Source organism: Ursus arctos, unplaced genomic scaffold (genome assembly GCF_023065955.2).
Source record: "Ursus arctos isolate Adak ecotype North America unplaced genomic scaffold, UrsArc2.0 scaffold_28, whole genome shotgun sequence".
NCBI lineage: Eukaryota > Metazoa > Chordata > Mammalia > Carnivora > Ursidae > Ursus > Ursus arctos.
Window position 1 is genome coordinate 3,476,438 of NW_026622963.1, and position 20,523 is coordinate 3,496,960.

Genomic DNA, 20,523 nt, shown 5'->3' on the forward strand with positions numbered 1-20,523 from the left:
CTCCCCCAGGGCGCCCAGGGCACTCCCTTGGTAAGGCCTCGAGCCGTCCTGCGGAAGGGAGGCCCGTTGGATCGAGCCTTTGCCCACAGATCTGAGCGCCGCTGCAACACTTTACTCCTATAACCTGTCGGCCACCTGTAAGGTCCCTGGAGACGCTGGCAGAGGTCCGGCTGAAGTCCTGGGAGTGGGTGCGCTGGGAGAGAAGGAAAGAAGGCCAGAGAGGGACCGATGGGGCCCCCTGGGAGGGAGGAGGTTGGGGGAGAGACCGAGGGTCGAGGGGAGGGCTGAGCCCAGCAGCCAGAGGGGAGGGAGGCCAGTGGGCAGGCTGGAAGGAGAGGCCTTGAGGTGACATCGGGAGTTCAGGGGCACCCTCGGAGCACTTGGGGGACAGTTGAGGGCTGAGGTCGGGCAGTGGTATGGGCAGGGCAAATAAAAGACAAGATGACGGCAGAGAAGGATGGGGACATCTCAGGACATCTGATTATTTCCTGCAAAGAAATGCAGGAAGAGAGAAAACAGAAGACATCTGGCCCGCTCCTAATTTCCTTCCCACTCCAGGCAAGAGACGGAGGCTCCTGCCGCAGTGAGGCCACTTCTGGTGACGCGGGGCGGGGCCCAGATGAACGACTGCACGCCAGCTCCGCTCCTTGTCAGAGGCAGGCTCTGGGGAGACCCGGCAGCTCTGTCCTGCGGGAAAGGGATGTGAGCAGGTGACGTGCCTGCCCTTACACATCGTGCTAGATGAGTCACCTGGGCTTTCCTAAGCATTGAGGTCAAGGATTGAGCCAAATGGAGGGGAAGGAGGAGGGAAGTGGAAAGAGGAAAAAGATAAGGAGCTGGACCCTGCTGGTGAGTAAGTTGTTCTTGCCTTAACGGGAGACCTTGGCCTTGACCGAGGGAAAAGCGGTACCAGGCAGTTCCCCGGGGCAGCGGCTGCACTGGAGTGTGATGGGGTGACGGTTTGCAGAGTGCCTCCCGTTGAAGGACCTTCCTTTCCTGCCAGGAGCAAGGGGCAGGGGCGTGGGGCGGCGGGAAGACCGCTGCTTCCCTGAAAGAGGCCGGGCTCCCGGTGTTCGTGCTGCTGCGCGGAGCTCTGGCTAGGGTCTCTTCAGGCTCTGATCTCCTGTGAGCTGCAGAAATGACAGGCGTCCCGACGACACAAGGCAGCCGCCAGCCAGAGGCTCTGGCCTCAGACTTTGCGTCTGGTCTTGGCTGCAGCAGACTGGTCCCTCGCTGAGAGAGCGTGGGCTGCTTTCCCCGCACACCTTTTTGTGTCGTCCTCCTCCTTAATGAGATAGGTTGGAACTGGCGCAGGGACCCCGCCGTCCCTGGCCCGCAGGAACCAACCCTCGGGGACACCGGTGCTCAGATGCAGAGTGGGGAGGGGATGTTCTGCAGCCACGGCAGCCGGGGCTGAAGGGCTGCAGCCCAGGCAGTGGGAGCGGCAGGGACCGAGCTAGGACCGTGGGGGTACCTGGGACTGGAGTGCGGCGTCTCCAGGACGGGAGGTCATGCCGCCTGCCGCAGGTGAGCAGGGCCCAGGCCCTGGCCCTGGCCCTGATTCGTGTCCTGACCTCTAGCCTTTGCACTTTCAGGGCTTTGCCCGCTCCCCACTTCTGATTCATCGTAGAAAGTGAGCCCCCCCCCGCCCCCCCCCCCTTTTCCTTTACCGGATTTGAATCTCTTGCACGTGTTTTTAATCGGCATCCCTTAATCCAAGCGTTGCCTTCTGGGTTTTATTCTGTTTTCTTTTCCTTAAACAAAACAGAAAGTCTATGCCAGCTTGGAATAGGGCTTACAACCGAAGCCAGCCAGCGCCGTCAGGCGGGCAGGGGGCCAGCCATGAATTAAATGCCCCACGCCACTCGAGAAGTCTGGCCGATACGGCACCGGGTGGTGGGGGGCGGGGACGGAGCGCGGCGGGATCTGGAGGTGCCTGCGTCTGCAACACCTCTGCCCCGGGAAGAGCGAGTAGCACGGACTCTGCAGTCTGGCTGGGAGCAGGGCCGTGTGCACGGGCGGCCTTGGGCACGTGCCATCGTCTAGCACGCCAGGTGTGCCGAGTCTTTGGCCTGGAGAAGCAAAACCGCTGTCAGGGAGGCAAGTGCCCTTAGCCCTCTAGAGTCATCCTCCCAGAGGAGGCTTTCAGTGGCGTGTCTTCGGGTCCTTTGCAAGAAGCAACCTTATGCAAAATCACCTCTGCATTTGTTGGGAGACTTGGGACTCAGGCTGGCTGGCTCGATGCATGTGGGAGAGGTTGCCACCTGGTTTCTTAAAAGATTTCTTGTGAGACTTAGGGCCAGGACAAGCTTTGATTCCCCTGCAGAACTTGTAAGCATTGTCTGTCCACAACCAGAGCCATGTAGCATATGATGCTCCCTTTTTGCCTTGTCTGCTAGGAAGCTCAGAACCAAGCCGAGTGCTCTCTTGGTAGCTAAGCTATAATCCATGGTTATCCTGTTTGTACTGTTCTCCCTTCCAGGGTCCTGACTTTTTCTCTTATACTTAATCGTGGCGTGGATAAGTCTTCGGGTGTGGAAAAAAAAATGACACACATGCTATTTAAAAAGAAGTTGCCATTCAAGGCAGAACCCAGAAGTGGTGCCCGTAGGGTTTGGTCTGCAGCTCCCCTTGCAGAAGTTCCTGGAGGAAGCAGCTGAGAGGTGCCAGGAGGGACAGAGGTGAAAGGCAGGGCTGGGTTTTAGTTGTTTGTGGAGACTTGTGAGTACGTGGCCGGGGGCACTGCCCCAGGTTGGTTCTGCTTCTGAACACAGGCCGGCTCATCTGAACAGCACTCGGTAAAATGGTACCCTTCAGACTTTGCCTTGGCCTGATGCACTGCTTCCCCCCTCCCCAGTCCCGAAACTAGCATCTCCTTAATTATGTGTCAGCCTCCCGAGTCCAGTGTTTTCCACCACCCTGTCCAGTGTGTATCTGTAAGTTGCAGGGATGTTTGGATAAGGGCTCAGATCTGCTTGGGGGGTCTCTTGGGCGAGGACCCCAAGCCTGTCTCTGATTCTGAGCTGCCTCAAAGCCCACATTTCCCTTGAGTGGTTCTGGCACCATGTTACCCGATGGGTGGCCTGTGGCTTCTCTTCTTTTGATGGGTAGGCTGTGCCAGGGTTCCTGGGAGCCAAGCTCTCTCTCTCCTGTCTGGACTAAGCCCAGGGGGTGCTGGAAGGCTTTATAATTTGGGGTGAGGACTCTGTTCTGTACTTTGCCAGGGAAGCCAACGCCAGTGCAGATCAGCCCCAGCTGCCTCTCCAGGCCGACCTATGCCAGACGCACAGGGACCGAGATGGTCTGCACTAGACGTTTCCCAGTAAAGCTGTGGTGGCAGGCCAGGCCAGCAGAGTCTGCCCCTGGGCAGTGGTGGTCAGCAGCCCCTGCTCAGGACCTCTTGTCTCTGATGCGTTGCCCGACCCCTTTGAGTGCTTGGATTACACTCGAATTTCTTGGCCTTTTTTTTTTTTTTTTTAAAGGTCTCCAAAGCAACATAGCTCACATTTTAGTGACCACATTGTTTAGAATATAGCTTATCTCATTGGAATGTCGAAGCATCGAGCGACGCCAGAGCCGGATGTGGCCTATGTGGCTCAACCCAACCTCCGGAACACAGGCCACAAGCCATGGTCGCCCCGTGCCGTCACTCCTCCCTCCGCTATTAAAAGTAGCTTTGATCCCCTGCCTTCCCTCATCTTCCCTCCCTCTACCCTGGGAAAAGAGGAAAGGGGCAAGGACGCTTTGCCTCCCCCGCCATGGAGGCCAGGACAGGAGCCGGACGTACTCAGGTTCACGTACATCGTCAGTTCTAATCGTCAGCACCCCGTATCGAGTGCTTGATGTGCGCCCCGCGCTCGGCGATTTCTCCCCGTCCCTCCGCATAAAGAGGGTTCCCCGCCCGGTGGCTGCAGGGGGCGACGTGGCAGCTGACACCCGGGGCTGGGCCGGTTTGCTCGGCCGCCCAGCTGGTCCCTGCCCGAGCGCAGAGTGCGTTCCGGCCGCCAGCCTGGCTAACCCTCCAGGCCGCGGTTTCCCCCCCGGGCGCTCTTCTGCGCCTTCGAAGACCGCTGGCCGTGTCTGGAGCCATCAGGTCCCGTCGTGGCCCAGCCGGGAGCGATGGAGGCTTGCCACTGGCCTTTAGCGGTACAGACGAGACATCCTGTAACGGACGAGGCTCTCCTGCCTCGCCTCAGTCAGGGAATCGTTTGGCTGGAGGCGTCGAGGACACCGGCGTGAGGAGGCCGATCTAGGTGTCCCAGCCCTCGAGCCTTCGCTTCTTGGGCGGGTGCTGCGTGCTGGGACGGTACCGAGCTGCGTCTCCTCACGCACGTGGTAGGCGTTCTTCTCCTTAGGTGGGATCGTAGGCACAGGCCCCACAAGCAGATCTGGGCCCTTGGCCCTGCAGGCCCCCCCAGAACAGCTTCTGATCTCTTACTCTGGTGCTCCGCACCTTCCGACGGTCTGGGGAGCCGGTTCCCAGCGGGTTCGCCCTCCAGGCAGTGCGCCGGGGCCTCTGTCCAGGGCTGAGCTGGCACGGAGCCCTGCCGTCGCTCGCACCAACTCCTGCAGATGCGCCCTGCCTCCCCGGGCGGCTCCAAATGTATTTAAGAGCCAGAGCGAGTGATCGGGCTGGAGGCCCGAGGCAGGGAGCGAGCAGGGGCAGGGGGCTCCCTGCTTCTCCACCAAGAAGGCGGACTCAAGGTGGCAGCGAGTGAGATCGGCATGGTACTCCAGCCCACGTGGGAGCTGTGCTGGGCAGGGGGGTGGCTGGAAGGGGCTGGACCGGAGTGCTGGGGGTCCTGGTAGCACGTGGCGGCACTGATGCCAGGGAGGAAGGACGAGGGCCTGGCCCTGGGCTGGGCATGGACCGGCCGAGGTGTCAGAGACAATGCAGGGAGGAGGGCGGGGTGCCTGGGCAGGTGCGGACCAGAGCGGCCGGAGGCGACAGGAGTGCGAGGGAGTCCCAGGAAGGGTGGTGGGGGGATCATGAGAGGGGAAACCTCTATTTCAGGGGTTCCCAACTCTTGGGAGAAAGAGAACCAACGTCTCCCAAGATGGCAGTTTTGCTCTGAGGAGCCCTTGGTTGAGACCACAGGACAAACTGAGACTGTTTTAGGTGAGCTTGTGTCTTAGCCACCCTGACAGCACGTGGGGACCTGTGGGAGAGTCTCTGTAAGAAGAGACGTGGGCCCGGTTCATGCTGTAGACCGCGCCTGTGCGGTTGGAGGCCCGGCGCCTTGTGGAGCCCCCCGGGCTGTGCCAGCCTTGTCATTTTACGGGCTCGGAGGGCCTGGGACCAGGCAGAGCTGGAAGCTGAAATCCCTTTCGGAGGCCGAGCTCACCATGGGTTAGTCCGGGAGAGAGGCCGGAGGCAGGGCCGCCCCCAGGCAGACGCTGGGCCTGTCCGGCGGGCTTGCCCAGGTGCTGGCCGGTGCCCTCCTTGAAGACTGCTTCAAGCCAAGGCCGGCCAGGCAGGACAGGGCCTTTATGAGCTAAGACCAAGTGAACGCGGCAAGGCTGGCGGAAGGCTTTTCCAAACACAAGTTATCGCATTGGATCCTGCAAGTTTAATACAAGGCGTGAGGTTCGGGGAGTAGAACACCCTCTGAGAGGTACAGAAACAGCCTTACGGGGCACCCAGGGGACCTCACTGAGCAGCAGGCGACCTGGGGGCCCCTGACCCAGTAGCCTGGCCTGTCCCCCCAGACCTGCAGCCTGTCACCTACTGCGAGCCGGCCTTCTGGTGCTCCATCTCCTACTATGAGCTGAACCAGCGCGTTGGGGAGACATTCCACGCCTCGCAGCCCTCCATGACCGTGGATGGCTTCACCGACCCCTCCAACTCGGAGCGCTTCTGCCTGGGGCTGCTCTCCAACGTCAACAGGAACGCGGCCGTGGAGCTCACGCGGAGGCACATCGGTAAGGGCGCCCCATCTCCCCATTCGCCCCCCGCACACGGTGGTCCCAGCAGCCTCTGCCCAGAACCCACCCACCCACCCACGCTGGGCCGCACCTCCTGCTGGGACCTAGGGGAGGACCCTCTCCCCGGCTAGCCCCCAACCTCTGTATTGCCCTGTTAGGGGCCAGACCAGGAGGGTTCACGTTGCTTGGTTATTCCCATTCGGAAACACAGATTAAGTCTGAAGATGAGAAAGCCACGGAGGAAAATACTCACCTGGGGGGACAAGAATGGCAAATCTATGAAAAGGGCAACGTATGTCATTCTCTTAACATACCCCTAGAGTACTGATAGGTGGATAGGTAGGCACTGTCTGTCTCTAAGGAATGCTCTTTTATTTGTTAATTTCATGTACCCAGGCTGCAGCACTGGTGCTGACATTCTGCCCTCTAACACCCAGATCGTGGTCGGAGACCACTTAGTTTATGGAAGAGGGAGCTGTATGTGTGTCACTTGGTTTGCTCATAAAATTATCACGCTAAGGATATTCATAATTTGGGGCTCCCGAGTCCCTCAGAAGGCCACGAAGACGGCGTAAACATCTGGAGCTTGGCTGCACGGCTCCAGGGCAAAGTCCAGAGCTGGGCGGGCGGCAGGGTCTGGTCCTGAGTGAACCCGCGAGCACCCCTGATCTTGTTCCTATTGTATCTTGGGTCTTCATGGAAGATTTCATTTGAGGAGAGGATTTTATGGTTCAGAGAAGAAAAGTTTGGAAGCCGTGGCTCTGGGCCTGGGTGCTCGTTCTCCAGGAATCACCTGATGCCCAGGGGAGAGCGGAGCCTTACAAGAGGCCACACCGTGAGTGTGACTTAGGGACAAACAGCCCCTGCCGCTGAGCCCACACCCTCCCATTTGCTTAAAAGAAGATACTGATCCTGGGTGGCAGCCATAGGTGTTTACTTCTTCTCCTTATGCTTTTCTGTATAAAAATAGTTCAAAAATTACCAAAACAGAAGTTTTGTTCCTTTGGTCCGGGTCTTCCCATCTCTGCCTCTGCTCCTGACGGGCAACCCAATGGCTCCTGCTTGTGGACCCCGAGTCTGCCCGCACCCCGCGTGTCTGTGACACCGAGTCTTGTAGCACCAAACCAAGAAGAAAGGGGCGCTGGGGCCACTGTGGGATGAGGAGGTGGGAGAATTCCCAGCAGCCCCCTGGTTTCTCTCCCACTTGACGTTGTGCCTGTAAAACCTGGCTCCGTCTTCCAGCCCCTGGGCCTCTTCCCCAGAAGCAGCAACAGAGGCCTTCCCGTGCAGGAGAAGAGAACATCCCCTGGCTGAGAGAACTCACTGTCAGAGTGTTGACGTAACTGCTTGCTCGGGTTGCAGAGCCAATTTAAAAATAATTTCTGTCCATCTGGAATGGATTTAAGAGATGGAGGAAAAGTGAATGATATAAGCCTATGGAATTTTTAGAAAAATGCAGGAGGGGAGAAGGTACAGGGGGTGGCATTAAGCCATGCCGGTCCTGAAGGGCCCCTGGGACGTCTGCCGCCTCCGGAGGAGCTCCGCAGGTCCGCCGAACGGATTTGTGTAGCGGCGGCCGTAGCGCGGCTCACGCTTAGCGGAGAGGCACGTGTCGTCATCGCCCCATCTTCCACACGCAGAAGCGGAGGCTCAGAGGCTGAGTAACTTGATGGTGGCCGACGGCTCGCCCGTGGCAGAGGCTGTTCGTGGAGACTTAGCCCGTGCCCTCTGCCCTCGTCGTGTGCCACCCCCTGCCCCAGGTCCCCCGTGCGGTTTCAGCTTGCGCTCCGGGTCCTGCGGCACGGCCGGCTGCAGAGGCCACCCTGCGTCCCCGCGAGCGTCGGCCCGAGCCCGGCGCGGCTGACACGGCTCTCTCTAGGGCGCGGCGTGCGGCTGTACTACATCGGAGGCGAGGTCTTCGCCGAGTGTCTCAGCGACAGCGCCATCTTCGTCCAGTCGCCCAACTGTAACCAGCGCTACGGCTGGCACCCGGCCACCGTCTGCAAGATCCCGCCAGGTACGAGCTCTCCCCCCACCCCGGCCTGGCGCGCGCCCCTGACGCCGGAGTTTCTCTTTCCTTCGCGGCCGCGAGTGTATGGCCAACCCGGAGGGGCTGCCCTTGGGCTGCTGCTGGGCCCACCGCCCTCCTGTGCTCTCCTTGACCCTCCGGGGAGCGGACGCAGCCTCTGATGGCTCTGCCTCTGGTCCCTGGGTCGCTGCGCAACTCGGGGCTCGGGCAGGACGCGTTCTTCCTTCATGCCGCAGACTCGCTCGGCGTGTAGGCGCCGTGCCAGGTGCTTGAGGGAGACGGAGGGCTCCGGGAGGCCCTGCTGCTGTCCCCACAGACCTTACGGAGCAGCTGAGCGTACAAGACAAAGCCACAGATGGCTGTAATACGAGGAAGGGTACGAAGCACCGAGCTAGCCGCGCAGATGAGATGCTCTCGGAGCCAGGGAGGAAAACTCGTTAAACTGTCAGGATGGGTTAGGGAATCGTGGAGAAGGCACGCAGGCCTTGAACGCTGGCTGGCGTTCAGCACAGGGTGACGGTGGGGTGGGGACCTTGAGGGCTTTCCAAGCAGGGGAACGATACAGGCCAAAGCCCGGGGGTGACGGAGGGTAGGGCACATACAGGTGGCGCTCTGGCTGGAGATGCCACGTAAGAGACAGGAAATGTTTAGAAAGCATGCTGGGGCCAGGCCGCAGAAGGACGTGAGGAAGTTCTGCTTTTATTCTGGGGAGCTCTTGTGGGTTTTCAGAGCGGAGCTGATGACTCCCACCTGTCCTCCAAGACAGGGTGTCAGGCTGTACCCCGGGGGATGGCTTGGATAGGGCCACGGCTGCGCAGCAACACGGGCAGAGACAGGTCCCATCCGGGCCTCTGGACTTAGAAACCCAAGGCCGAGCGCCCTGGCCCGAGCCCACTTCTCACAGGCATGCAGCCCCGGCCATGCTGCTGGTGGAGTGTGGGTGTGACCCGCTGGTACTGTGTGTGGCACGTGTTTCCTCGTCTCAGTAGCGGACGACAGCCGAGTGATGGGCTTTGGGCACGGTCAGCTTCAGAACGCGGGTCTGAAAGAACAGCGCTCTACGTTCCCCGCACATCGTGTGCTTGCGTTCACAGAGGACATCTATGGCTTTGCTCTCGGTCCTCTCCAATTATCCTGGCTCCTCACGTGAGGAGAAAGTTCAGAGAGGTTAAGCCACCTGCCCAAAGGCACACAGCTGGTGAGTGGCTGAGCCGGGATGAGCCTTGGACCGTGTGGCCGCCCCGTCTAGTGCCCCTCTGCTTCTTGGCTCGGCTGGGAGCCAGAGCCCACTTGCTGCCCCGTGTCACCACACTTCCCCTTGGAGAAAATGAGAACCGGAAGCTCAGTTGTATTCCTGGCGTCGTGGCCACTCCCTTCCCCTCCCCTCCCCATCGTTTCGGTGAGGGCTGAGTTGGCTGTGGTGCGGTTTGGTAGTTCGTGGACTATCAGAGCCGGGAGGACCTCCGAGGCCAGGCTCTCATTTTACAAAGGAGACCCAGGCTTACGAAGAGAAAGTGACCGGCCCAGAGTCACACAGCTAGATCGGGAGTCCAGTGTTGGCCTGTTAATACACGTCACCTTAGCTCACCTTTTGGGTGTTTCCAGCATGTGCTGTTGTCTTTATTTTTCTGACTGACACATTCCTGGCACTCAGGCGGTAGGACTGCAGGAGACTTATTAGAAACCGTATTTGGGCCTGGCTCTAGTTTCACTGCATGGAGAGTTAGACACACATCCCCACTTTGCTGCAAATGTCACCCTGACCCAGCCCTGTGCCCAAAGGCCCCGATCTCTCGTAGATTCCCCGGGGAAGCCTGGGTGGAAGGTACCCTGGGACCCTCCACGGAGCCTTCTGTTGGAGCGGCAGGCTGAGGAGCCTTCCTACCGGCGCTCCCTCCGTCTACTGTTAAGGGCTCCTGGTCCCGGGGCTGGTCAGCCATGGGCATTCTGGCTTGGGTACCTTCTCTCTCTGGTCCCTGGAGTCCTGTCCTGGCCCTCTTGCCCAGGACGAGGCCCACCTCTCCAAACCCTCTCTCTTGCTGGCCTACTTTACCATCTCCTCAGCATTCCCTGGCTCCGGGAGCTCGGGCTTACAGGCCGGTGTCTCATCCACCCGCGTGTCAGCCGCACCTCTCCACTAAGGTGGGGACGGCTTCGAGGGCCGGGGCCGAGGGGGCCTGTCCCCAGCGTGGTGCTGAGTGCGGAGCGTGGGGCTGGCGCACGGAGTAACTGGGCGCCCCTTGAGCCGGGTGAGGGATGCCGTTCTGCAAGACCCAGGGGTGGCTTCGGCCAGGAGGGGGGCACGGGACACGCAGGCCTCCGTCCCCACGAGCGCTGTTTGTGTTCTCTTGGCAGGGTGCAACCTGAAGATCTTCAACAACCAGGAGTTTGCCGCCCTCCTGGCGCAGTCGGTGAACCAGGGCTTCGAGGCGGTCTACCAGCTGACCCGCATGTGCACCATCCGCATGAGCTTTGTCAAGGGCTGGGGCGCAGAGTACAGGTCAGGCCCGGCGCCGCGGGTCAGGGGGCCCCGACCGCACGGGACTCAGACAGCAGAGCAGCCCCCCCTCCCCTCGAGAGGAGCTAGGGAGCCAGGACCAGAGGCCGGGGCCCGGCGGGCCAGGAGGGCCCGAGCCGCACCGGCTGAGGCGGAGCCGGGCACGTCAGTTTCTCAGGCGCCCTAAACACACCACCCTGGGCGGGGCCGCTGGCATCGCCCCCGGTGCGCGGACGGGGGGACCGAGGCCCAGGGAGGGAGAGCGAGTTGCCTGAAGTCACATCGTTGGTGGAAAAGCTGAGCCTAGAAATGTGCCTCTTGGCTACTGCCTCGTTGTTCGTTTTGGGCAGATGGTTTCAGGACGACCCTCTCCAGGGAGCTGAGTCTCCATCCTGTTGTTCTTTCCTCCTCTGGGGCTCCGCCTCTGACTCCGGTGACCCTGAGGATCTCGGGTATTAAAACCGAGAGGCAGATGGGAGAAGAGAAGATTTGGGTAGTCACAGAGGAACAGAGTTTACTTGCTAAGAAAGGAGTTTTTTTCAGAATTTCAGGTATTGGTTTAAACGTAGCACTGGTCGGGTCTACCTGGCTTGTTCTGTTGAGTCTCTCAGAACATTCTGGTTTGGGCTTAGCGAATCCAGTCCCTTTTCTTTCCACACCTAGACAGGACTGTGCAAGGGCCAGGCCGTGTGCCCCCCCGGCCCCCGCGGCAGACACAGAGGTGCCCACACGTCAGCCGGGGCCAGCGCCTTGCAAGTGACTCCCCCCTTCTCTTCAGTTTTCCAGATGTTTGGAATCCATTTTGTTTTGTAGTCATTCTGCACCCAGGCCAAACCCATTTCAGTATTGGCTCTGGGCCACTGTTTGTAATGAAACCCAGATGAGCATGACTTATGGAAAGTCAGATTCTCATCAGAGGATTTCGGTCCGTAAAGCCCTCTTCTATTTACCGTATTTTAGCTGCTGTTCTGTGTGTCTGCCCCACAGGGCCAGGAAACACAGCACCCTGGTCGGGGGGGGGGGGGGTCTCTGTGAAATCCAGGGTGAGTGACCAACTGAGAAATCAAAGTGGTCAGGCCTCCCAGGAGACCTTACAGCCCAGTTATGACGGCCTGAGATGAGCCCAGGCCCGAAGGCCCAGCCCACGAGAGATTTTAGCCCACCTTTTGGCCGTGGCTGAAATCATTTATGGGACCAAAGTGAAAGGTTATAAAATTAATATTTTTCTTATAGTGGGGAAGGGAAATACTTAGATGGACCCTAATGGAAAAGAGCCCGAGAGAGGTCCTTTTGCTCTTCCTACACCCAGGCTTTAGTCCAGAGGACTGCAGTCAGTCACCACAGGTCAGAGAGGCACCCCAGGGTCCATAAGCCCATCTCGAGACAGGCCAAGCAAGGAGGGCAGGGGCCTCAAGCTAGCAGCCCTCAAGCTGGCACAGCACCATGGCCCTCCAGCCCCAGTGCTGAGAAGAGGCCCCTAAGTGGCAAAAGCCTTCCCCCGGGGGCACTGTGTCACCACGCGGGACATGCTGCCAGCCCGCCGGGTCCTGTGCGGCCCACCACGTCACTGCCACCTGGCAGCCCCGCAGAGCGGCCTAACGGGTGGGTGTGGCCCCTTCCCAGAACAGTCTTGCCCTCCTTCTGCCTCTTGGGCCAAAGAGAGTAAGGTTTCATCCCTCCTGTGAGATGGCCCAAAGCGGGGAGGGCCCTGGGCCCAGGCCTCTCACCTCCAGCTGGCACCGGCACCTCCGGCCTCAGCAGATAGCCTTTGCTCACTGGAGGCCTCTGGGAGCTCGCCTGCGGGCTGCGTCATCAACCAGCCTGAATTTAGACAAAGTGCTTTGGGGAAAAGAAACGTGTGGTGTGCCTTGGTTTTTTCCAGTAATTGTTCCATGGCTCGCTCTGCTCGTAAGATTTTCCAAAATAAGGCCATAGATGGGAATTATATCAGCACATTGGGAACTGATGGCATGTGGACTCTGTCGGTGCTTTGCAAAAAACACCCCTCCATCAGACAGACACACGTCATCATGGCCTGCCGGGACGGGACCTGGGGCTGGAGATGGGACCCAAGGAGACCTCTGCTCAGGCTGGAAGTTCTTCACTGGGGGGGGGGGGGGGGGGGGGGGCGCTGTCACAGAAACGGGTGGACAAGAGGGATACCCTGGGATTTACCTCCCATGTTTAACCCTTGAAGGGCTATCTCCTTCCCCAGCAAGAGAACCTGATTCACTCAAGGCGCTTCCTGGTTGGAGGAGTGTGGCCTGGCAGTCTGAGCAAGCTAGCGGGACTTCTAGAGCGGGGTGCCACGGACCTCTCTCTGGCTCTGGGGAGAAGACTCTCACCAAAGCAGGAAAAGGTGTTCTGACTTATAATGTGTGTCCTGGCCATTTTTGAAGTCTCCCACCCCACCCCTCTCCCTATGTCTTGCAGGAGACAGACCGTGACCAGCACCCCCTGCTGGATCGAGCTGCACCTGAATGGGCCTTTGCAGTGGCTTGACAAGGTCCTCACCCAGATGGGCTCCCCGAGCATCCGCTGTTCCAGTGTGTCTTAGAGACATTGGGTGTGAAAGGGGGAGGGTGGGGGGAGGGCGGGCTTGGGGGGAAAAGGCCGCATAGGAGGTGGAGAAATCGGAACTCAACTCACTATTGTCAATGAAGAAGGAATTTTTCTCCCTCAGTCAAAGCGGCACCAACCTGTTTTCCAAAACACGCGAACCCAGAGATGGATTTTATGAACAGCTGTGTCTGCCGAATACACGTGCCCTCTGGCCCCCGTGCGAAGGGCAAGCAGGGGCTTCTGCTCTGGCCGCCTGAGCAGACAGGCACCAGCTCCCCACCTGCCCCTCCTCCCAGCCCGCTTCTGTTTCAATGACCGCAACCTGGGATGCCAGCGTCCATCAGGAAACGGCCCTCGGTTCCGGACGGCGCGTGGAACGCCCCGTGGCCGTTCTAGGTAGGGTAGAGCCTGCAGGGGCGGGAGCGAACCTCAGGCCGCGCCCTCCGGCGCTTCTGACAGCCGCGTCACCTGAGCCCCAGCCCGCCAGCAGAGCCTGCACCCCGGGAGCCGGACTGACGTGGGGGGGGGGGCAAGCCCATCCCCTGTCCTCTCGGAGCACACGGAGTCGCTGTGTTCGAACACGTACCCGGGGACAGCGGGGACAGTCGGTGAGACACCTTCTCTCAGATGGGTCCTTTCTTGCTCTGAGCGGCTGGGAGGCCTGCGGAGGCTCAGGCTCCCGCATCGTGCCGTTTCTCTCCTCGCGTGAACCTCAGAGATTTGAACCCCGTGCAGCAGGCACGGGCGGCGGGAGGCGGCTCCCCGGTGCGGGGGTCTCCAGTCGTCTGCAGCCGGCTCTCCTGGTTTACATAGTCAGTTGCATTAATTAAATGAGCTTTAGCGTATGCTCATTTAAATGTTTATATTAAAAAAGAATCCCGGGTTGGCACACTGGCTGGGAAACCAGCGTGGGGGGCCCAGCAACCTCTCAAGGTGAAGCTTTTCCAGGGTTTGTTGAGAAGACACCTGCCAGTGCTTCTGGAAGCTGAAATGAACAGAAGCAAATTCACCAGAAGGGAAAAATCTCAGGCCAACACGGGCAAATGAAAAGGGCTATTAAAATTTTTTACACCTTTGACGACTGGAGGCTGGGTGCGCAGAGGTCTGCCGTCTCCCCTGGGGACGTGAGAGGACGGCGCTCCCGGCGGAGATCATCGGTGACACCTTGGGCAGCTCTACTGCAGAACTGGTCCCGGTGGCAAGGCGCGGGGAAACGCTTCTAGGTTATTTCAACTGGAAAAAAGCCCGCCTCTCCAGCCGGCCTGCTGCAGTGCACAGCGAGCACTCCCTGCCGCCGGGACTTCACTCCTCGTTGCTGTTTGTACGAGCTGACTTTAGCCCGTCTTCTGGCGCGCATTTCTACCAGGAGAAGTGAAGGGATTTCCTATGGAAGTCCTGTCTTACCAGGTGGACGGAAGACAGTGTCTCCTGGCGGGTGTAAATCTCAAACGTGACGCCGCTCCCGATGCCGCCCGGAGACGCTGGGGGCTTCCCGGGGCCTCTCCGGCAGGGTCCTCAGGCGTCTGCAGCTCTCGCCTGACGGCTTCCAGGGAGGAGAGCTGCTCTCCAGGCTCCCCGAGGACACAGCAGGAGACAGGAGGAGCACCTTACCAGCCCTACGCTGGTCTTTTCGCGGGGCCGTTGACCCGGAATCCAGAGACACCACAGCACCCCTCTTCCCGAGAGGGTCCGATACGCGGGTCCGGAGTTCGCCTGGGGGCTGCCGCGTCCAGGACGCCGTCTGACCCTCCTGGATGTGCGCGCCCGCTCCTGGTCGGGGCTGAGACGCGTGCTGGGCGTAGTCCGCTGCGGCCTCCGCCGAAGCCAGGGCAGCGATTTCCGAGGGCCTGCCTTCTCCATCTGCCTCCTGCTCCTCTGAGGCCTGCCTACGGCGCACAGCTGTCCCCGGTTCCTCGGGGACCAGCTTCAGGTACAGCACAGTCCGGGCCATCCGGTGGCTGCGCGTGGATGGCGTCTCGGCGCCCCTGATGCTCAGCTGAGGGCTCCTCCTAGGAGGCAGGAAGTTTTAGTTTTGTGTTTTTCCAAAAGCTTCCTTGGCCCCTCTTCTTGATAGACTAGACCCCTGGAAGAGGATGGGAGAGGAAAATGTAGGTAAGTCCAGCTCTGGAAGAAAGTCAGACCTCGAGGTGGGGCCGTGGTGCCCATCAGCAAGGCCACAGTGGTGCTGGGGGGCGGAGGGGGGGCGCTTGTGTCATGCAGCCAGCGACCTTCCTTTAAGTCACAAAGCTGGTTTTCTTAGTTTGAAAATCCTGTCCAACTTTTTAAAGGACAGTTGAAGGGGGCAAGAGAAAACGGGGGTGGAGGGCAGTTTTAAGCGTCACGTCATGTGTGGTTGGCAGGGCTCCCCGCCCCCCAGTAGCTAGCCCTGGGCCGGAGATCCCCCAGGAGCCAGCTTCTCTTCCCTTCCCTCCCCCCCCCCCTTCCTAACTTTATTTAGTAACTTGGGTCCTTCCAGCACCAGCAGGGTTCGGAGCTGCCCCAGCGGCTTCGGGTCACAGGCCTGTGCTGGAACATCATCTCAGTTGGCCACCTTCCTGGCGGGCTGTAGACGACCTGACATTTTCAGACAAGCCTAGTCAGGAGCGGGGACTTCGACTCTTCTCTTAGGAAGCACACACGCACGAGGGCAAGGCTGCGGGCAGACTTTCCCATCGTCCTTAATGTTGTCTGTGTTTTTTTAATTGACCGTGGTTTTTTTTTTTTAAATCATTAATGTAATGTATTGGAATGAGCTGTAGCACGGATCTTGTGCTTAGTTTTCTTCTCCATCTTCCCTTGGCTTCCTAGAGTTTGGCCCTGTTCCAGGGCTGAGTGCTTTGACTCAAACCGCAGGGAAGGGCTTGAAGAAGCGCGCGCATGGCCTGCATGCACGTATGGGGTCCGGGGAGAAGGCGGGTAGGGTTTCGGCCTGGGCCCCTGAGGCCCCTCTCTGTCGTCCTTAAGAGGAAGAGGAATCTGGGGACTGTGCACAGGACGGTTTCCAAGGGGGTCACCCGCAGCAAGAGCAGGCCTGAGTTTAGTTCTGGACTCTGTGGGACTCTAAGTGGCAGAGTTGGGAGCTGGCCCCAAGATCTGCATGCGTCCGCACTTCGCTCGAAGAAAGCCGCAACGCCGCCGCGCTGTCCCAGCCTTCTTTTTGTGGCATGAATGTTCCCTTCGAGCTCATCCTTTTGAGGGGTGTCAAAGCAAAACACGTTTAAAGGCTGTGGCTCCAACACGAAGAGGAGGTGTCTCTGATGGAAGAGTGGCAGGCAGTGGGGAACTGACGATGCGCAGGCAACTTTCCAGAAACACAGCTAGCCCAACTCGCCGATCGTGTAAACTGGATTGAGAAACGCTCTCAGTGATGCTGTAATTGATTTTTTTTATGCCGAAGTAATGTATACTCTAGCATTCTGGTGTTTTTATATTTATGTAATAATTTCTTAAAACCATTCAAGACAGAACTATTTAATTTTTTGGAAGAAAGTTGGAAAGGTCTCTCCTCCCCAGGACCGTGGCTGGGAAGAGTCAGGGGCCCCGCCCGTTCCGAACGCTGCTGGCTGAGGGCGCAGTGGTTCAGCTTCCAGAAGCACCCCTCCCCACCCCACCCCGGGCTGGCAGCGTGCACAGGCAGCTCGCACCTATAGGCTCTTCCCGAGGGGGCCTCAGAACCCAGCCCCTCTCCCTTCTGAACAGGGAGAACTTCACCCAGAGGGATGGAGCCAGGACCCCCTTCCTCACTCCCCTCCCTGCTGCTGTCGCAACGTGGCCGGCCGTTCCGGACTCTCGGGTGGGGGGAACAGAACGTGGAGGATGCTGACGACCTTCACTTCTCGGCCAGCCTGACCTTCGAATACCTTTGTAAAAAGCATGTATTTATAGTGTTTTAGATTTTTCTAACTTTTGTATCTTAAGAGCAGAGCACCTGTTTAAGCATTGTACCCCTACTGTTACGGATCTGGGTCCTCCCTCTCTTTCCCCTGTAAGTGCCCTTCTAATAAACTTTTCATTGAAAAGCTCCTGTGCCAGGAGCTCAGTCCCTTCTTGGCCGGGTGGGGAGAAGATTTTAAAGGGAGCCCCGAGGGGCTTAAGAAATGTCTCCAGCCCCCATTGTGCCCTAGCCTCTTTCACTTACCCGGGGTACCCCGCGGTACCAGCCTGCCCCCAGCGACACCAGGAGCCCCAGGCTCAGCACAGCAAAGGTCCGGCATCTCACACCAGGTGCCTCTCCCTCGCTTCCCCCATCTAAGCACCGCACCAGTCCCATCGCTGCTGTCCCTGCGTGGGCATGTGGCGTCCAATCGCTTGTCAGAGGCCTTCCAGTCCAGGGGGAATGAGTGCCACCAGATTCACCCTCCCACAGCCGTGCACGTGCTTTAGATTCCTAGAGAAGGAGGTTTTCACACTTTGCAGCTCCAAGAACTATGCCTGTGAATACTCCCAAGGAGAAAGAGACCACTTGCCTGAAACGTCACTGACCCCAGGTAATATGGTTTAAGAAACAAGATTAAATAATTTTTTGTGGGGAGTGGGGAGGAGGATGGCATGGGGCTAGAATAATCCTTTAGCTGGGCCACTCCTATGGCATTATCCTGCTAAGGAACTCCCCAAACACCTCCCCTGGGAGGAGGAAGGCCGATTTCACAGGGGTGGCACCCCTGGACCTCGAGATTGGGCCCCCACAGCCTGCATCCAATTCCTACCTTCAGAATTCTTAGTTCTACCACCCCGTCCTTGTCTTCCCCAAGGTTTTAACCAGTATTTCTCAGCAAAGGACTCAAATCCCCACCTCTAACCCAACCTGTTCCTTCAGATCCACAATTTTAAATTCCAGCTGCCTAGTAAATGGGATCCAAACCACACGAGCCCCAACCCGAATCCTCCTCCACCTCACTCAAGCCGGCACTCTTTGGGGACTCCCAGTTTTTATCAGTAGCTTGCCCCCAGTCCCTCTCCCCCGTCCTCCAAGACTTGAATGGTTCGATGCATTTCTCTCCTGTGCTCTCCATCCCCCGCTGACCAAGCCCCCCTTTCGGGAAGGCCCCGCTCCCCGACTGTCCTGGCACTCCCTGGCCCCCTCATGCAATCTTCTTCTTGGGCTTGCGCCTACTCCTTCCGGCGGTGCTCGCAGACCACCGTATGCACTCCTGACATTCCTTCCTGAGTGACCTCATCTCCCCGCGTGATTTCAAGCCACATTAATGCTAATGACTCCCAAGTCAGTATTTATAGCGCAGACGTCAATCCCAAGTTTCCACCTTGTATCCAACAGCTCCCGGCTACTGGCGCACGAACGTGCCACAGCACCTCACACTCGCCATCGTGAAGTGGAACTCATCAGTGCCCTCACTGCCCACCTCCCTCTCCTCTGGCCTACAGCCCCAGAAGCCACGTCACCCCACACTCCCTCACCCCCACGTCCACGCAGTCCTGCTTGTCCACGCTCCCTGCCCTGTACTCCAGGTCCTTAGCACCCAGACAACCGCACCAGCTCCCCAACAGCTCCCGGCCTCTGCCCACTTTCCTGGAAAGGCATCGTCCCCACTGCCCTGTGACCCGCACGACCTTAGATGCCCCCCGCTGGGCCACAGCACCAGCCCCGAAGCCTTTATCAGGGAACCCTGGGCTGTCACAGCTCCCTGTTACAGTCTGCAAGCCAGCAGCAAGCAGCCGGTGCAGTTCCTTACGTCCTCCCCTCCGTGACAAGCCCTCCTCCCCAGTCCGTGCTCGCTGCCCCTGGGCCTGCCTGACACCCCAGCAGGTCACCAGAGCACTTTCACCGACGCTTTGGGACTCCGGTCAGATACCTCCTCTAGGAAGCCCTCCGCGGGTGAATGGCCAGTCGGCCCAGCTGTGTGGGAACGGTGTTTGCTTCCCCCTCGAGGCTCTGAGTTCCCAGAGAGCAGCGTTCACATCTTCTTCTTGCACCCCTGCCTTCTCCAGGCACCAGTGTCTGCCGAATAAATGAATCGGCGCCTGTATCTCGCTGGCTTCACCTTAGCGGTATCTGTGACATCTGCTTCCACCGTGCGACCCTCGGAGTCCTGACATATGCTTGAAGGAACGCCACCCGAATCAGTTCCTGATTACTGGTTATCACAGCTACGCTAATGTCCTCCTATCGTGTCCCCCTCTAGTCCGGGGATGGCACACACTGACATTACCACCATTCCATTTCTCTACCCACGGTGAAAACCACGAATCCCAGCGCTGGGTCTGTTCTCAGCCTCAGAATCCTTCTCAACACAGCTCCCCAGGCAGGTGTGCTGATCAGTTAGCTCTGGCTACCCCTGCTGCCGCGTTTCCCAGAAACGTAATGACAGTTAGACGCCTCTTCTGCTCCAAACCCCTCGGGCTCCCCGATTACCTCCCGAGTAGGCACTGGCTCCACTAAGTAGCATTTCAAGGCTTTCTCCAAATTCACACCATCCCTCTTTACCGGCGTTTCTCTAACTGGCCTGTGTGGGTTCTCCCCACATAACCCCTTGCCTTCTCTCCATACCTCTGTCCGTGCTGCAACCTCCACTGAGAATTCGCTGCCTCCAATCTCCACTCTGCCCCAATTCATACCCTAGTCCCTGGCTCAATTTAAGCCTCACTTCCCTGAAGTCAGTGGGTCTCAAAGTGTGGGCCCCGGCCAGCAGCATCAGTAAGCACCCAGGCTGGTCGAAACATGCTTTCCCAGACCCCGCTCGGGACCTAGTGAACCAGAGACTCTGGGGGTGGGCCCTGCAGGGACCTCCAGCGTGGAGTCAGGTTTGAGAAGGCGGCCCCAAGATGCACTGCTCTCCCCGGCCCACTCTGCGCTCTCCCTCCCACCGCCACTGAGGCCAGTCACGGCGCCTCCCCTGCTGCCCAGCACCCCGCCTCTGTGGCCTCGTCCTGCTTGCCCCCTGCTGTCACCTGGCTTGGACGAGGAGCTTCCAGAGAGAAGCTGCATCCTTACCCACCCTGCCGTCTCTGCCACACCTGACACAGCCTGGCACCAAGAAGGTTCACACTCGGTGCTGGACCCCGAATCCAGTTTCAGCTCTCACCTGGGTGAAGCTACACGTTACGGTCGCTTTTCCTCAACTCCAACCCTGAAGCCTTCTAACTTCCCCACTGATGACATCCTGAGAGTTTCCCGAGTCGCAGGATTGGTGCAGAGCGTGTCCCTGGGCTTCCGATGAAGAGGACGGTCTCCTAAACTCTGCCGTCTCCTCCCCCAGTCCTCACTTAGCCCGCATTTTTGTAGCATTAAAGCCACCTGGTTGATAAGAGAAAAGGGAGAGGCAATGACTGGTCACCTCCCTCACGGGAGAGAACCAGGGGGGCCGGTCGTGAACCGCTTTATGTGACCTGTTTATGTCTCCCAGATGCGTACCTGTGGGGAGAGAGGGTTTGGACCTATCAGCAGATAGATACAGCTATAACAGCATTTTAGAGGAAAAATTCCTTTTCTTCCCAAACCTGTGTTCTAAAGGTGGGGTAATAAGCAGGAGGTCCAGGTTCTGAATCAATACTT

General features: G+C 58.9%; 2 protein-coding genes across 5 annotated transcripts in view; one reads left to right on the forward strand and one right to left on the reverse strand.

The window, feature by feature from the left end:
• The window catches only part of SMAD3 (SMAD family member 3), a 114,935-nt gene extending 97,903 nt beyond the window's left edge, over positions 1-17,032 (forward strand). For all 3 annotated transcript variants that reach the window (XM_026478368.4, XM_057303815.1, XM_048222076.2), the window contains 4 exons: positions 5,710-5,922; positions 7,805-7,942; positions 10,310-10,454; positions 12,885-17,032. In XM_026478368.4, coding sequence (XP_026334153.1) covers positions 5,710-5,922; positions 7,805-7,942; positions 10,310-10,454; positions 12,885-13,008 — 620 coding nt within the window. In that variant the 3' untranslated portion in view covers positions 13,009-17,032. The remainder of the gene's footprint in view (positions 1-5,709; positions 5,923-7,804; positions 7,943-10,309; positions 10,455-12,884) is intronic.
• Positions 13,103-20,523, reverse strand: part of AAGAB (alpha and gamma adaptin binding protein) — a 64,532-nt gene continuing 57,111 nt past the window's right edge. For both annotated transcript variants that reach the window (XR_008956157.1, XR_008956156.1), the window contains exon 12: positions 13,103-20,265. The gene's annotated coding sequence lies outside the window, so the exon portion shown is untranslated. The remainder of the gene's footprint in view (positions 20,266-20,523) is intronic.